The sequence below is a fragment of the Patiria miniata genome, unplaced genomic scaffold, assembly GCF_015706575.1.
Source record: "Patiria miniata isolate m_02_andy unplaced genomic scaffold, ASM1570657v1 HiC_scaffold_28, whole genome shotgun sequence".
Taxonomy (NCBI): Eukaryota; Metazoa; Echinodermata; class Asteroidea; order Valvatida; family Asterinidae; genus Patiria; species Patiria miniata.
In genome coordinates this window covers 1,141,896-1,158,572 of record NW_024037067.1, presented here as the reverse complement: position 1 = coordinate 1,158,572, position 16,677 = coordinate 1,141,896, and the positions used below count along the sequence as shown (strand labels likewise).

The 16,677-nt window shown below is 40.9% G+C and overlaps 2 protein-coding genes across 4 annotated transcripts in view; both read left to right on the top strand.

The window, feature by feature from the left end:
- Positions 1-13,019, top strand: part of LOC119734996 (protein outspread-like) — a 45,680-nt gene extending 32,661 nt beyond the window's left edge. For both annotated transcript variants that reach the window (XM_038208665.1, XM_038208664.1), the window contains exons 10-16: positions 129-276; positions 2,704-2,809; positions 5,406-5,709; positions 6,620-6,706; positions 7,682-7,952; positions 8,271-8,347; positions 9,716-13,019. In XM_038208665.1, the coding sequence (XP_038064593.1) occupies positions 129-276; positions 2,704-2,809; positions 5,406-5,709; positions 6,620-6,706; positions 7,682-7,952; positions 8,271-8,347; positions 9,716-9,739 (1,017 nt within the window). In that variant the 3' untranslated portion in view covers positions 9,740-13,019. The remainder of the gene's footprint in view (positions 1-128; positions 277-2,703; positions 2,810-5,405; positions 5,710-6,619; positions 6,707-7,681; positions 7,953-8,270; positions 8,348-9,715) is intronic.
- A 2,319-nt stretch (positions 13,020-15,338) lies between these two features.
- The window catches only part of LOC119734997 (regulator of G-protein signaling 9-like), a 67,291-nt gene continuing 65,952 nt past the window's right edge, over positions 15,339-16,677 (top strand). For both annotated transcript variants that reach the window (XM_038208667.1, XM_038208666.1), the window contains exon 1: positions 15,339-15,634. In XM_038208667.1, coding sequence (XP_038064595.1) covers positions 15,584-15,634 — 51 coding nt within the window. In that variant the 5' untranslated portion in view covers positions 15,339-15,583. The remainder of the gene's footprint in view (positions 15,635-16,677) is intronic.

The following is a 16,677-nucleotide window of genomic DNA, read 5'->3' as shown; positions in this document are numbered from 1 at the left end:
TCCAATCCCCGCTCCTCTCCACCTTGCAATATCAATCCCCTGTCATTAAAACTCTTCCCTCTGCATCTCTTTTCCCCTGCCCTCTCTGCGGTTCCCCTTATCACCTCCAAACACCCCTCCGACAACAGACAAGGAACAATGGCGACCTGGTTCTCCAGGAGAAATCTCACCGGGAGATCCTGGAAGAGATGAGGCGATCTCACAACCAGGAGATCAAGGCGCTGGAAGAAGAAAAAGAAACGGAGCTAGAGGAAGAGAGAAAAGCTACCTCAATCAGTAAGTCTTTGTCAATTATTTGCTTATCCTGCCCTAAGCAATGAAACCTCTCATTTCCATGAGGGGGGGGGGGGGATTTTGTGAAGCTGCGCAGGATGTAGTCTTAGTCCAAGACTGGATTTGAATTTTTATTCCCCTATTTTGCAGTTAGTCCTGTGACAAATGCGGTTAAGTTGCTGCGGCAGTGGAGTTCTCTATCAACAAGATCAATCGAATCCAGACTTGGCAATATTGGCAGGCTACCCAGGAAATTCTGAGCATACCTCACACGCGTGCATTAGCGTGAATACAGCGCGCATGAGGTATGCTGGGAAATTTCCTAGGTAGCGCTGCCATCATTGCCAAGACTGAATGTGATTAATCTTGTTGATAGTGACTTCGCTTGTTACGGACTGGCTGTATAAGGGGAGTAAAAAACAAACCCAGTCTTGGACCAAGACTACTAAGCACAGAAATTTGCCAAGCGCAGAAAGTATTTGCTTGACAAAAACAGAGTACCAGCCAAAACATTATGCAAGGTATATTGATTGTCACCGGTTCTCAGCTGATATAAATTTTCCAAGCAAAACTTTCTTCTTAGGAGCTCTATAAAATTGGGCCATACATGTATTTCTTTTTCGATTCAACTTGTATCAGAAGTCTTTTCAGTGTTTTTGAAACAGGTCTACTTTTAGATGTAGCTTTTTTTTTCACTAGACTTGGTGTTCATTACAGCATGATTTCCATTTCCAAAAATCATTTCTTAAACCCTTGAATCTTCGCCCTTCACTAAACACTCCCAATAATGCTCACCGTTCAGCCATTGCGATGCTGAAGGACGCCCACCGTGAGGAGTTGGAGAGAGAGCGACAGATGCTGCGTCAGATCGTCCCAAAGGGGGGTACCCCACCCCTCCTGCCTCCCTCGAAGAAAGAGAAAAAGTTCGCCAAGCCATCCAAACGTGCCACCGGTTTGTTGACAGACACTCCCTGCTGTTCAAAATCCTTTGCCTTTATTTTGTTTTGTTCGCCTTTGCCAGCTTCAGCTGTTGTGAATGGTCATCCTTCTAGTCCAGCTGAGTAGTTTTATACACTGAGATGCTGCTCTCTGTGGTGCACGCGATGGGGCGCTAAGGAAACTAACATTTTTTTTGCTGTGTGCGGTCACACGTGATCCCTGCACAGAAGAAAAACTAAACGAGCATTCAGAAAAAAGTCGTTTCTAGTTTGCCAACATATTGATTAATTCTAAAAGCACATTCTTAAAAGTGGTCTTTCTGGTTTGTGTATAGATTGATACAGCTTTGTGTGTTCTTAGTATTAAAAAGCACCTTCTTGGCAGAACTTGACTCCTCTTCTTTGGTTACTGTTGTGATTACATGTATTGTGAAAGTTGCTATATTAGTAGTTTTTGTTGTGCATTATATAGTGAAGACTTGTCGGCTGTGCAGGTTAGAGTACAAATCTACCTTTTTCCCCCTAGTAATTTAGAAGGGAAAATACTGTCTTTGTTAGTCCTTTTCAATAAAAAATTATTTCCACACTCTTGCTTTCTCTTTGCTATTCCCTCTGGTTTTTTTGTGTATGTTGGTTTTTGGATGGTTTTCTTGTAACGTTCCGCCCGTGAATTAAAGCTATTGCTTGGATCAGAAGTTAGGTCCTCCTAACAACTTACTTCACACAACAGAAAACCCAACTTTCTTCACATTGTAGTTGGTGATCTACTTGGACAAATCGGTGTAGTTTCTTGTGGCAGGTTCTGGGAAAGCACCAAGCATACTGTGCTACACAGTCAGTTGTCAACCTTTAGGAGTGACAACAGCGTTGCTGCGTTATCAGCACTTTCACTCTCGCTTGCTTTTACACCCTTAATTTTCCTGGTAGTTTTCTCTCTACTGTAGATACTCATTCTGAAGCAGTTTGAGTGAATATTGCCAACTTTCTTATCTTCCAAAAAAGGATTGCCATTTTTGTCCTGGGTCATTTTCTTCTATGGTGATCTGTAGTTATTGAACATTAACACTACACAGATGGGTCCTGAAGACGCAGGTAGACTTGGGTAGATTTTTTAAGGTGTGTCACATATCTCTCCCTGTTCTCAGTCTCTCTGCACCAAGTACTTGTTTTACATCTTCTTGGAGGCACACGCAGAACTGCATAAACAACCTTTGGTGGAGGATTGAGATTTTTTTTGTAATTTTTAAATAACAAATGCTCCAGTGTATGAGGTTTTTGTCCAGTAGTTGACAACAATTCATCTGATTCAATATTGAATATGTTAGGCATGTCATTTAGCAGTTTTGTTTGCCATTTTTTCCCACATCATAATATACTTAATGTACTAAATACGAAGTGAAACATTTTTTTTTTAGATTTTGAACTTTGACCGTTTGACCTCTGACCTTTGACCTGATCGGTGACCTTTTGCTGGTGCTTGCTTACTCCCCAGGCATAACGGCTCTGCACAAAGCCCACAAGCATGAGCTGGAACAGCAGCGGGCAGATATGCAACAGAATGTCTCCAATGATGTGGAAGTGGTCATGAAACGGCACAGGTGAGAGGACTGGTAACAAGTCGTTTGTTTATGTCCCTCCTATAGTGGAATCCGGCGACCAGAATTAGAAGTTTTTACTACAGTGGTGTCAGGCTCACGCGCATACTGCATGCGTTCTTAAAGACGAGGTGCACGCGCATTTTGGTATTCCTATTGGTCAAAGGAGCCCAGAGTGCGTGTGTGATACCTGAGCGCGAATCGCGCGAGCCTTGCGCCATTGCAGAAAATGGCTGCTGCCAGATTTGTCTATAGAAGAATTCAAATGTACTTCAGTGTACATCTGCCAACCATATACATGTATGAGTGTAGGGTTCTCTCGCGACCTAGCCTACATTCAGGTACTGGACAGACTGCGTCGCCATTGTAGTAGGCAAAGATCGTATAGTGTAACGCGTAGTAGGTAGTATGCAAGCCTTCGAACTGTAATGGATGGCAAAAACCGAGAAAAAACGTGGAGCCAACACCCAGTGCTGGGTCGGCATGATTGTGACAACTGTACACAGCACAGATAGTGACCATTTGGACGTTTGATAATGAATTCGCGGTTATTTAATGTAAAAATAACTCCTACTATCTATCTATCTTACAATGCAACGCACGACGTGGTTGCTAACCAAATGCTTGCCTACTGCATAGCGGCCTATCACAGGGAAACCAGATGTTCACGTGGTACTTAAATGTCATACGATTGAACCCTGTAGGTACACACTGATAAGTGATGCATACATTTTCCTTCATAAAGTAAATCATTCACAGTTGCAGAAATACAGTTAAAGATTAAGATATATCGAATGAGAAATCAGTTTAAAGGGAATGTACAACATTTGCTTTTGCTGGAATTTTCAGAAACAAATAGATTTGGAGGATTAGTATGTTAGAGAAAATATTGTTAAACTGACTTGTTTCACGTTTTGGGCTTGTAAATGCTGGAAAAACCAAGAAAACCTATCATGTTCTTGTAGTCTGGTTCCCTGACCCCACTTAAGATGAAACGGAGCAATTAATTCACTTTGGGGAATTGTAAGGTCAGAGAATCAGTCTAGCAGGCTTGTACCCCTTCATAGGTGTGCAATCAATTTCAAAGAAAAGTCAGAATAACTAAATATGAAAAATTAGAAACAGTTGTTGGAAAAAGCCAGTTTTCTCCAACGCTGGTCGGCCGACCAGCGTTGGAAAAATAAAGTTTTTCTTCAAAATGTCAGCACACCAGGAGCCACGATTTTAAAGGATGCTTTAGAATGTCTGTCCCCAACAATTCAGTAACCTATTTCGTGATAATTTGATCATTTCGTTTTTTGATGTTTGCAAATGTTGTATCTTCCCTTTAAGGGAAGAAGTCATGTCTTGTAGACAGAAATGGAAAATTTGCTATTTTAGCTGAGAGAAGTTTTTTTGATAACTTTTTAAGAACCTTGTAGGATGATGGTTTTACAATGTTCTTTGTGCCCAAACGTTGACCGGTTGAAAAAAAATAAATAAAAAACAGTTTTAAAGATAATAGTGGAAACAATGAAAATGTACATGGTTCCGTTACAATGTGTCTGTGGTTTGAATTTCTTCGAATTTTTGATGAACAGTGGTTTGTTGATTTGTTCCCAACAACGTGACTAACATTTGAATGTTTTCTGTTGGATGACTTTTTTCAACCTTTCGTTGGATTGTTTTCTTGCTCACAACTTTATTAGGTCGACTTGCACGATTGTGCTGTCAGGTCAGTTTGAAACGTTGAAAAGAAGTTTGAAAGTCTGACGAGTTCAAATGTTGCACGATTTGTAAAATAGTAATGCACTATATATTTTTTTCCTTTTTCATTCTTGAAAATGTGAACCAAAGAATGAAGTGAACTTTAACTGTGCATGACAAAGTACTTCACCAAATATGGTCGTCTCTTTTGTGTACTTGCTACTTTTTGTAATTTGTATCATCACAATATTTGTTTATATTGTCGTGTCATATGTGCAAATCTAAGATACCTTCAATGATTCTATTTGTTTAGTGTGATGCTTTGAATCTTTCTTATGTCTGTCAATTTAGTGTGGACTACTGTCATTCGCAAACGAGACATATAGGTTGTTGAAATTTGCCCAGCACTATTGTCGGTCTGAAAAGATGTGATGTCAAGTTTCTTTTGTGCAAAAAAGATTAATTCAGGAATCTTTGTTCAAAAATGGTCAGTCCACATTTCATTATGAAGGCTTTGTGTGAATGTTTAGAAGCTTATTAAACTGTTTCTCTTTTTCAAGATCATTTGAATGTTTAAATGTTTAAAATTTCACAGCCTTACTCAATGCCGGTGTTGTATTTGTCCTCAATAGCCCTCACAAGTCCATCGCAAGTCAATCATAATTCATCCAGTCTCAAGTCAAGTCCCAAGCTGTTCCATTGAACTGTGACAAAAGTGTTCCTTTGTCATTGTTCATCCCATGTTGCTTGTGACTGGATTTGTGACTGGACTTGTCATGTGACTAGAGTTGTTACGGACTTGTGATGGATTCGATTTCAACACTGCACAATGCATGATTTGTCATGGGCATTCTTACGGGTGGATGAACTCTTACATTAAGAAGGTGACTTTATGTCCCTCGTTCCAAATCAGGGAGGTAATTACCAAGATGGACCAAGAGTGGAAGATCATCTCGGACAAGTTCACCCATGTCTGCGCCAACAACGCCACCCTGAAGAAGCAGGTGGAGACCCTGGAGAAGGGCCTGGTCGAGACGCGGCGGGAGATGGAATCCTGGAAGGCACAGGTTCGGCTACTGGTCGGACAGAAGGCAGAGGACATGGCGGCACTCAAGGAGCAGAGAGGGGGCGGGGCTGGCAATGATGGGGAGGAGGAGGAAGGCGGGCAGGATGACTGGGGAGTGGATGGCAATGACAATGAGAAGAATCCCTTGCAGGTTGGTGTGATAATAATAACTGTAATGCGTATATATAAAGTGCACGTATCCACCAGTTTTGGTGCTCAAAATGCTACATTATCATTACCCTGCTCATTGGGCCAATGAAACATTCCAAAGACAATCTCAGCTCCCTGGGGAGTATACAGCTCGATAATGCCATTTCAGCACAAAGCAGCTAAAACCAACCACAATAACCATCTCTGCCCTTGCAGTTACCCATTTTCTCCTGGGTGGGGAGAGGCAATGAGTAACAAAGTGCCTTGGCCAATGGCTTGTTGCTTGGGAGTGGTAGGGAGGGTGGGGGAGTGGTAGGGAGGGTGGGGGAGTGGTAGGGAGGGTGGGGGAGTGGTAGGGAGGGTGGGGGAGTGGTAGGGAGGGTGGGGGAGTGGTAGGGAGGGTGGGGGAGTGGTAGGGAGGGTGGGGGATTGGAGGGATCTGGTCAATTTTAGGGGATTGCCCTGTCTGCAGTCCAGATAGCATTATCCATAGAGCTGCTAAGAACACAGATGTGCTAAAGTGCAGAAGAACATGATTTGTTAACTGACCAAAAGGTCATATAATGTAACTTGCTTTCACCTGTTCTCTGCTGGCATGTACTTTGCATGTTAAGCAGTTGTTATTATTATTGGGTATTTTAAATTTTGTTGGGGGGGGGGTAAGTTTGTGTTTTGGAGTCAATCAAATCAGGACTAATCAAACGGAAGCACGATAATAAAGCAAAACAGCAAAGTTTTAGTCTTTAAATCAAATGTGAGACAAAGGTGGTTGATTTCTAAAGCTTTGTTGAAAAACCAATATTCTTTTCTAAAAACAGAAAATGTGAAGTAATATTAAGCTTTATGTTTTGTGATGCAGCTTCTTAGATGTTGGAATATCCACCTCTTTTCTTATTTTTGAACTCTTGTAGGTGTTGTTGAGATTTCGCGAGGCTGAGTTACAGTGCATCAATAACGAGATAAACCAACTCACAGCAGCTCTAGAAGAGGCTGAAAAGGTAATGAGAAACCAATCTCTCCAGATGTTCTTAAGGTAGACCGATCCACTAGGCCCTGCTCACTGTGCGCAGTTGCAACAACAAGTCCACCTTTTTAATGCCACAGTGCAGGTTCCTGCCCACTGCATGATTAGTCAGTCGGAAAGCTGTTTTAAGTCGGATGGAAATTGTTGCAGCTGTGACCTTGGTTTATGTGTACACCTCATTAGAGCAGTGGCGTTATTAGGGGGAGGGGGGTGTTTGGGGTTGGTCCCCCCAGCAGATGTCCATGCCACCGCAACCCTTCCCCCTGTTGAATTGAGCAAAAAAATGTATTACTTGCCTTCAGTCCCCCCCCCCCCCCTTGAAAAAGTTGTGCACCCCCAGGTGCCCCCTCAGAAGTTTGACCCTAGTTTATGCCACTGCATTAGAGCCACTTGGTTACAACACACAGCATGTACGCACCCAGCCTTTCACACATATACTTATGGGGAAGACCTTTGTTTCCCTTCACTTGTTTTCCTTTGTTCCTATTGAAATCTCAAACTTTATTGCGTTCCCTTATGGGGCAGATAGATTTCTAAAGACTTCCTTATGGGGTCTATTCTATTGTGTTTTCTACCCAATTGTGTTTTCTACCCAATAAGAAACCATTAATATTGAAGAAGTGCTTTTGCGGGGAGTCCAATGCAAAATATGGACCTGTTATGAATCAGCGTCCCCAAACGAAGGTGTTTAAACCCCTTTTAAAAATAAAAGTCATATAGGTTTTATTAGTCTTGACACACTGTTATGGGTGTTGTAGTGAGTTCAAAACAAGTCTTCACCAGTTCATCACAAGTTATCAAGGCCGTAAGCCAAATTACAAGCTATTCAAATGAACCGTGGCAAAGACATGAGTTTGTTATTGTTCATCCCCTGTTACTTGAACTTGAGATGGAATCATAAAGGACTTGATTACAAGGCTGACTGTTATTCCCCCTCCCTCCCCCACAGCAACGGACCAAAGCGATAGAGCAGAACGTCTTCCTGGAGGGCCAGCACCAGTCCCAGGAGGAGCACATCAAGCAGCTGATGCTGGCCCTTGAGGAGTTACAGCACCAGGTGGAGATTGTCCGGACCAGCGGGGAGGGCCAGGCAGCCCAGGACCAGATACAGGAGATGTCTGGGGCAGAGGGCAGCAGCAGCCAGCACAACCCCCCACAAGGCAGCGGAGATGCAAAGCAAGACGTCAAGCTCAGATCATGGCTGCCTTTCCTTAAGAGAGGTAAGAATATTGAGAAGTAAAGTCCGTTCCGAGCCAAATGGCTCATCAAGCTGGAATTTACCTCCGGTTTCCATGACATGAGAAGACTGAGAATATTTCTACCCCCCCCCCCACCCCAAATGTTCTAAACACGTGCTTGTTGCTCAAAATTTCTTTGAAATACGGTGCAGCCGATGCGCTTTCAGGAAATAAAAATTTGACTCCCAATCTGTAGGAAGTGACGTCATTTGAGAGAGACCTATTTGAACTAAAATCACTGTTGTGTGGTGTATTATGAGACGCTAAGAGGTGCTATGTTTGTTTATTTTTTCAATCTAGAACGAAGTGACTCAGCAGGGAAAGGATCAAGGAGACGGACGGGTTCCGATGGGACCCAGACAGCTGCCAAACTCAAGGTGAGAAATTTTGCTTGTCGGGAAGGGGGGGGGGGGGGATAGAGACGGGTTCAACAAAAACAATTACGCCTGTTTAAATGCATTTCTATACTGAGATTGCGGTTTTACACAGTTGAAGCCATCACAAGCCTGTCACAATTCATCCAGTCTCAAGTCAAGTCACAAGCTATTCAAAGTCACTCTGACAAAGGCCTTCCATTGTTGTTATTAATTTCCTCTTTCTTGATGGGGTCGACTGCACCAGTGATTTGTTCTACAAAGGGAATTTCATGCACAAGTGGACATGGGTCATTCCGTTTCTGACCTCATTATTATTCGTAATTCAAAAACAAAAAGAAGTATTTCCAAATATGAAAGTGGAAATGTTTTGAAAATGTCTTTTGTTTATGAATTACGAATAATAATCAGGTCAGTAACAGAATGACACATGGTCACTTTTGCATGGAATTGCCCACAGTGCAGTGTACTGGTTACACATCATTTGACATGCCAATGCAAGTAATTTCTATACATACTGGTACTGCACTAAAAATCAGGAGATCGTTAAAAGAAGATTTACAAGTTAGATTTTCCAATCATGACAGAGTATATAATTATATAACAATGAATGTCTACCCATGAGTATTCCAGTGAAACGTAAGCAACACCCTCCTCAAAGGTGGCCATATACATTAGGTCAGTCGTGCAGTCAGACATTGCATTTGCGATGTCCAAATGCTCTGCACACTTTTGTTCGGGACTGAACTATTTAACTATGGAACTTATCGCCTTAACTAGACGAAATTAAAAACAAAGTGGCTCAACATATACAAAGTATTCATAAATGAGTTTACCAATTCCTGTTGGTTGAGACCCCATCACGTGGGTGGTTTTATACGGCCGGTAAAACACCGCTGCGTCCTTCGCTACATCACGCAGTATGCGCCCTGTCTTCCAATTTCCATATAAGGAGATTTATAGCACTAGGCCAGTGAGGCACTTACCATAGACATAGACACTTACCATGGCCAGAGAGGTGTTTCACAAAACATGAAGAAATATTGTTGCACAAAATCAGAAATTTTAGAGTTTTTGTCTTGTTTTGACTTTTTGACGGAAAGGTATTTATGAATGGGAATAAAAATGTGCTTGGCTGGTTTTAAACAAGTACATTTAAAACCGGCTGGGAGCCTGGTCGCAGATAATGACCCTCACCTTCTGCCCGGTCCACTATCCGTGACCAGGCCCCTAGCCGGTTTTGATCGTACTTGTTTAAAACCAGCCAAGCACATGTTTATTCCCTCATTAAGCCACAGTGTCCATTCAGTTGTAATGTAATATCAAAATGTTAAATGTTAGATTTGATTTGGTGTGTCTTGTTACATGCAGAAGGGTGCTTCCACGACTGAATGAACTCTGGAAATCTCAGACAACTCTCACCGATTGATCTGCCAAGTGGAAGTCCGACCGATGGTGCACGCACGAACCTAATTGAACAGAATTGTCCGCACAGGGAATTGCTGATGGATCTCCACACGCCTCCGACCTCAAAAACACCTGAGAAGAGAATCAATATTGCCTAGTGGTTGAGGTTTGTGACTCATGATCAGAGGGTCAGTGGTTCGAATCCAGCTGCTGATCATATGTTGCATCCTTGGCAAGCTACTTCACCCCCACTTATCTCTCTTCACCCAGGAGTATGAATCGCAAAAATATTCTCAGTCGTTTCATGCCATGGATTTTCAACTCGCAAGACCTTTCTGTTTTGGAGCCTCATTGAACCCTCCAGTACCCATCACATTGACCATTAAGCAGGCACCCCATAGCACCTTCTTTTACCTTCTATTAAGGGACAATCAAGATAATGGACACCATTTGCAAAAATTGTAGGATTCTGTTAAAAGCGCCATGTGAGAAAATGATGGTAATTACTCTTTTCTTGAAAAATGACAGCATACCAGGTGTAATGATTTGAAGGATGCTTGATACTATTATCTACCTACAATCAGGTAGGATATTTCACAATATTTTGACAGTTCCTGTTTTGAATGTTTGCAAATGGTGTCGGGTTACCTTAAGCCCCTATGTTTAGACACACAAATGGCTGGGTTTGACTTGCCCGAATTCTGCTCTGTAACTCCAAATGCTTGGATTTTGAAGTTTTTAAGGACGATTAGTTAAATTTGAGTACAGCAGCAGCCAATTTCACGAAACTTGACGCAATGGTGCAACTCCGCTTGCGCCACAATTTATTGCGTAAGTGTCGCAGTATTTCACTACTGGCAGATTTCACGTAAATACTGTTATTATCCTTGTCCAAGATTATTAGATTATTTAAAACGTTGCGCAGCTACGCAAAGTTTATGTGAAATCGATCGCAAGTTTATCGCGCAGCTGCGCAACAAATTTGTTGCGTAGGTCTTACACATGGCGCAAGCTGTGCACTTTTTTGTGAAATCGGCTGCAGGTGATTGCATGAAGCACTGCGTATCTTCCTGAAGCATTTGAGGAATTGCTTGGACGATTGATGCACACATTCTTGAGAAAATCATGGCCGTGAATTACAGACATCGAATTATGAATTGTTGATAATTATTTTGTACATGTATCTAAAAAAAAAGAGCAATTCACTCTGCCTAGAAGTAGTTTCTACCTCAAATTCCAATGCCAGACGAACATACACAACGAGTGCCTTGATTTTATGTTAATTGAATGCAAGAAAGTACATTGAAAATACATACAATATTATGTCAAGGGATGTTGCAGTGTCACGCTGTAACACTGCATCCAAAACTGTTCTACAATGTATACATTTTACTCTTTTTTCCTGAGATAAAGTTTTTCAGTTTTAGGACTATGTAACCCTTGCAGTGCCCAGTGCTAATAATGGGACCAAAATGCCATCTTTTGACCATGATAGTCATGTGACCTTGCACTTTACTGAATAACCCATGAGGTTTTGTATTACACTGTATTACATTGTACTACATTGTATTTATATTGTATTCAGTGTATGACATTGTATATGTTCCCTGATGAATCTATGAAACCATAGAGTGCTGGGGCGATTTGGGATGGTATATGGAGTTATAGGTAAGGCGGTTTGGGGCAGTACACGGAGTAATGGGTTTATGTGTTGTTTGCCAATAATTGAACTTACTTGGTTAAGATTTCATTAGTTACATACGTGTGGCAATCAGTTGCGGTTGTGTGCTCACTGGGAAAAAGTCTTTGTTTTAGAATCACAGTTGTCAGAGAATACACGTATCCTCGATGTACCGGTTTTCGAGGATGTAAGGATTTATTTCAAGCAAGAGAAAAACACCGATATCGCCTTCAGTTTCCAAATTTTTTGGGCTGGCAGTGGAACACATACTGCACTTGCAACAGATCAGCTGGTTGTGTGGTACGAATCTGTGTGTGTGCATAGCTACTAGGTCAAACCCCGAAAACAGGATTCCTCGAAAACAGGAACACGGACGATATGTCCATCTTTGGGAGGGGGTGGGGCACAGAAATTATTGTGTCTCGTTCTAAAGGTCATTTTGAAGCCTTGGCTTTAGGCTCAGATTTTGACTTCCTGCTTTCAAGCCCTGGTGGTTGTTTTTACTTGATCTTGTTTGATATGACAAGACAAGAAAAACTGGCCCAGGAATTGACAAGGAGTTGAAACTGGAATCAGGTTTTCAGAAATGGGCCCTTCTCATGTCTGGTTCCAAGAATGCAACATAGTGTCCATTGTCCAACTCCTGTTTTGCCGTCAGTCATCGGACTATGGAGAATGAGTCTTATACTGTACTCAGCCATTCTGCAATAAGAACACACATAGCTCAAATATCATGCAAGGTTATTCATAACGCAATGTAGTGTAAGATATATCGTTGGATGGGGTTGCCCTAAACACACTTCATGGTGCTGCCTGCATTTCTCCAAGCATCTTATATTTTTGTACAATATATTATGTAGTCTGTTCTTCTCTATGCATTTAGTCTTTTAAACAACGAGGCCCATTAGATCAAGTTTAGCCCAAAATGGCACAAGAGTTTTTGTTTGATTTGTAAACAAATCAGGTATAAAACCAATCCAATAACTTTTACCAACAAAAGTGCTAGAGCTTATACATGTGTTTAACTAGTGCTTAAGTTAGGAATTTTTCATTTTTGGATTCACTTGTAGGCAGCTGTTTTGTTTTGTTTTGTTTTTTTTCCATTTTGATATGCACTTTATTTCAGTTTCTAGTTGACAGTTCAAACAATTTTTTGGTTTTGAGGGCTGAACAAAAGCTCTGCATGGGGTTATAATTAATTATGCGTACAGAAATACACATGAAGAACGTGCCTTAAACAAGTTTTTGTGCTATTTTAATACTTATTTCAAAAAAGGCTTCCATATTTGATTTACTTTTTTTTTTACTTATTAAAGGTAATATTGTATTCAAGATTTGTGGTCATGTACAATGTGCTATTGTGAATTTAGGTACAAAAAGATCGGCGGGGATAGGGGGTTAAAAAAAATGGAAAATACTTAGCTTTTCACAGTGCAGCCTTGCAAACGTAGTCCCGGACTTGTATTTTTGGATGCATTGTTTTGCACACAGTAACATGGAACATATAATACTGTGATAGGTGTTTTGACTCATACAGATGTAGGGTCTGTGATGTATTCACATTATCACACTCTATCAATTCAATTTTTCATTACAACAAAAGTGGTGCACACAAATCCACTGCATCTTTGTATGCAAATCAAGTGAAATTTCAAAAGCTTGAAAATGCAGTTAACTTTTCCGTGACCTTTTGAAAATTCTGAAATGACTACCAATATTTGTTTTTTTTAGTGATTTAATGCTGAACTTTCAGAATCCTATGAAATTCAGTGCCATTTCTAATGATGATTTAAGAACTGACTTTTGCAAAAACCTTGAAAAGAGCATATTTTATACTTTAAAGTGGCTCCACTCCGATTTGACCAATTTTACCTTGTCACGTTTGAAATACATGTAGTCGCCACATATTCTGGGGGAAAACCCTGTACTTGATTTCCAGCCTTATTTAAGAGACCGCCAATTTGTGGTGATGTTTTGGTGTGGGCAAGCATACTGTTATTTGTGCATTGTTGTCGTATTAGTTGTTTTGAGATTTCCATTGTCACTTAGTTCAGCAGGAAGATAAACCTTAATTTATACGTATATACTCAAAGCTTTTAAAGTATGTTTTCAAATAGCTTTAAAGGGTAGAGATTCGTCAACTGTGCATTGAAATTCTTGAATGTATTTCAGGAGAGATTAAGTTTTGTATAGCGTAGTTCGTGTTCATATTTAACTGGCTAAAACACTAATTGTTTATACACACGCATGTGGGCATTGTTCCATTAGATTAAAGTTTTTGTTTTTACTAGTTAACTTATTAATTAATGAGGGAAGGACCTGGATTAAATTAAAAATCCGGTTTCCTTTCCGTAATTACTCACATTTGATATACAGATAACAGATTGTCACACACTAATATTCATATTTGTCATGTATTTATGCTGAAAGTTACAGAGAAAATTGGTAAATTACTACCTATAATTTCATAATTACTTGTAAACAATTGTATCATTAAAATAAATAATTAAAACAAATGGAAAGAAAACATTCAGACTCTTTTGTGGACAACTTTTTCTGCAGGTATTTGTATGTTGCAATTCAAATACGAAATAACGAATAAACGTCCGCCCACACATTCCCAGTGGGCCCCCCCCCCCAGGTGCTCCCCACAAAAAAACCCTGAAGTGTCCCGCTTGCCAAGGAAGCGTTTTTGTAAAGTATCTGTTTGATTTATGAAACAGAAGAGGAGTGAAGTTGACTATATTTGTATCGATTCTATCCCCCTTTGATTGACCCTACATAATATGGAGAAGTTAATATATTGGTGAGAAAAAAAGAGCGTTCTCTAGCGTAAAAAGAGGTCCCCCACCGCCCCGCTTTTCGAATTTGCAGCACCTGGGAATTTGGGGAAATTTTCCTTGGGGTTTGCCCTTGGTGCCGCCCCATAATATGCTGGTGCCTTCCCCCCCCCCCCCCCCCCCCCCCTCCACTGTTCACTGCCCAAGACCAATTTTTTTCCTCAAAGATATTAATCAAAATATTATGCAAGACCAAAACGTGCAGGAACAATAAGTAATTCAAGATCACATATACGGCCACAATTTTCATTCAAGACCAAAATTGTATTCAACACGTTTCAAAACCAAAATTCACGCAAGACCAGAATGAAAATTATTTAATTCACGACCAAAGAATAAAATGTTGCTCTTGCATGAATTTTTGTTTTTTAAGAAAATTTAACAAGCGAATATTTTGGTCTTGCATGAAATTGGTGTCGAACGCATTTTCGGTCTTCGAAGGTATTTTTGTTGTTCTTGCACAAAATGTATGTCTTGCGTAATATTTTGATGGTAGGTAGGCCTAATCCTTATTTAAGGACCCCGTTCCTATATAAGGTTAAAAGACTCACCAAAACAGCTGAGATCTTGACAATGACTGATCCAACACTCGCGTAAATTCACAGGAAGCCTAACAAGTAAGTGATTTACCTATTGGCAAAATTCCTATACGTGGTTATATGTAGTGGATCAAACGATATAATGATTTCGCTTGTATTTATGCCAAGGGAAGTGCGTGGCGTTGTATGCTTTGAAAATGACAACTAACATGAGTTTATCTGAAGAAAAAAGACTGCTTTAGCCTGCAAAAGTCACTTTGGTACTGGCCAGTCATCTGCAAAAGTCAGTTTTGAACAGAACTCGTAAAAATAGAGGTGTCCTAAAGATAAGGATTACTATTTTGATCTTATCTTGGATGGGAAAAAAAGCGGATGAGCGTAGCGAAGGAGCATGAAAGCGGTCTAGGATCCTTGTTTTTAGGCCATCCGCGAATTTGCATAGCGCCCTCTTCTGGTACGGTAGCCACTTGCTTGCGGTCGACGGTCGTGAATTTACGTGAGATCGTTTTCGCGAGCGCTCGCTAGTTAAGTTGCAGACGAAAAAACTGCAAAATTATTCGGTCGGTCTATATCTAGTGATCTAGTCTATCAACAAGCGTGCCGTACATGCACTTTGCCTCTGGATCATGTCTCTTTAGAGAATTGTTTTCATGTGAGTCTTTCAAGCCAGCCTTACGCCCATTTCATGGAATATTTTGGGGATATATGTGATGACAAAACGGGGACTTTGGAATAATAATCCTGCCAAGTATGCTCGTTGCGACTCGAAGAAATGATGGATTTAGACCAAAGTGCCGCACCGAAGCAACTGGTATTCGCCAAGGTAGGTTTATCATGATGGAAACACATTTCACTCTGTTGCGGCGGTCGTGCGCGCACAACATCTAGCTTAACCATCTCATATCATAATCATCAAAAGCGCTCAGGTTGGAGTGCAGTTATATAGATTTGCAATGGTGTTTTTGCAATGGCCACTACGTTTTTTTTGTAGCCTAATAGTCCGAGTTACTTGGACTGTAGAGTTAACAGCGGTTGGGACTTATTTGGGCATGACGTCTCTGACAAGTCCGGTTAGGCACTTGCGATCTAGTGGGTGTGTACTCGGGGGGTGTTACTGCTGGCTGATATTAAGATGGGATGACAATGAAGACTGAGACACCAGATGGTATTCACTGAACAGTACACCTTCTGAATTTATTATAAACTCTTCCAGATGCACACAAGAGAATAGCTGATAACAACAGACAGTTGTTGATGGTGGTGCCTACAGTTCACCGTGTCACTTACTTGCTTGCTTATGCTGTTAATGAAGTAAACAATAAACAACAGTTATAATTCAAACCTGTAACTTCTTATGATTAAAATGGAGACATGGACCCAGTTAAGTTATAAAATGCCCTCTTGACTGTAATATTAGGAACCCCTATTAAACTGAGGAATATAACCCAGATCGATGGTTCTCTGATTGAATTATCATTTAACCCCTTATAATCCCCCCTGATACTTTAACATGATTAAACACGTGACAAATCCACCATATCGCCCCCAATACCTGAACCATATAGTGAAGAGTAAAGTAGCCCATCGGTAAAATAAACATGCAATTAAAGTCCCTAAAATACGAGTTTCATGGATCTGTTCTGTTCCCCAAAGTGACTACGATTTGCTATAACTATTACAATAAGTATCTTACCCAGTCAGTCAACGATGGCCCCGTTTAGGACATACAAATATTGAATGATTTTGAGGACGAATTGGGAATTCCTCAACATGGCAGCGGGGAAAGCTGGCGCGAAAGCAGCTGCATGCTGAACAGCGCCCTCTCGCTGGCGGCACGAGCGCCCTCTCGCATTGCTGAGCGTAAGT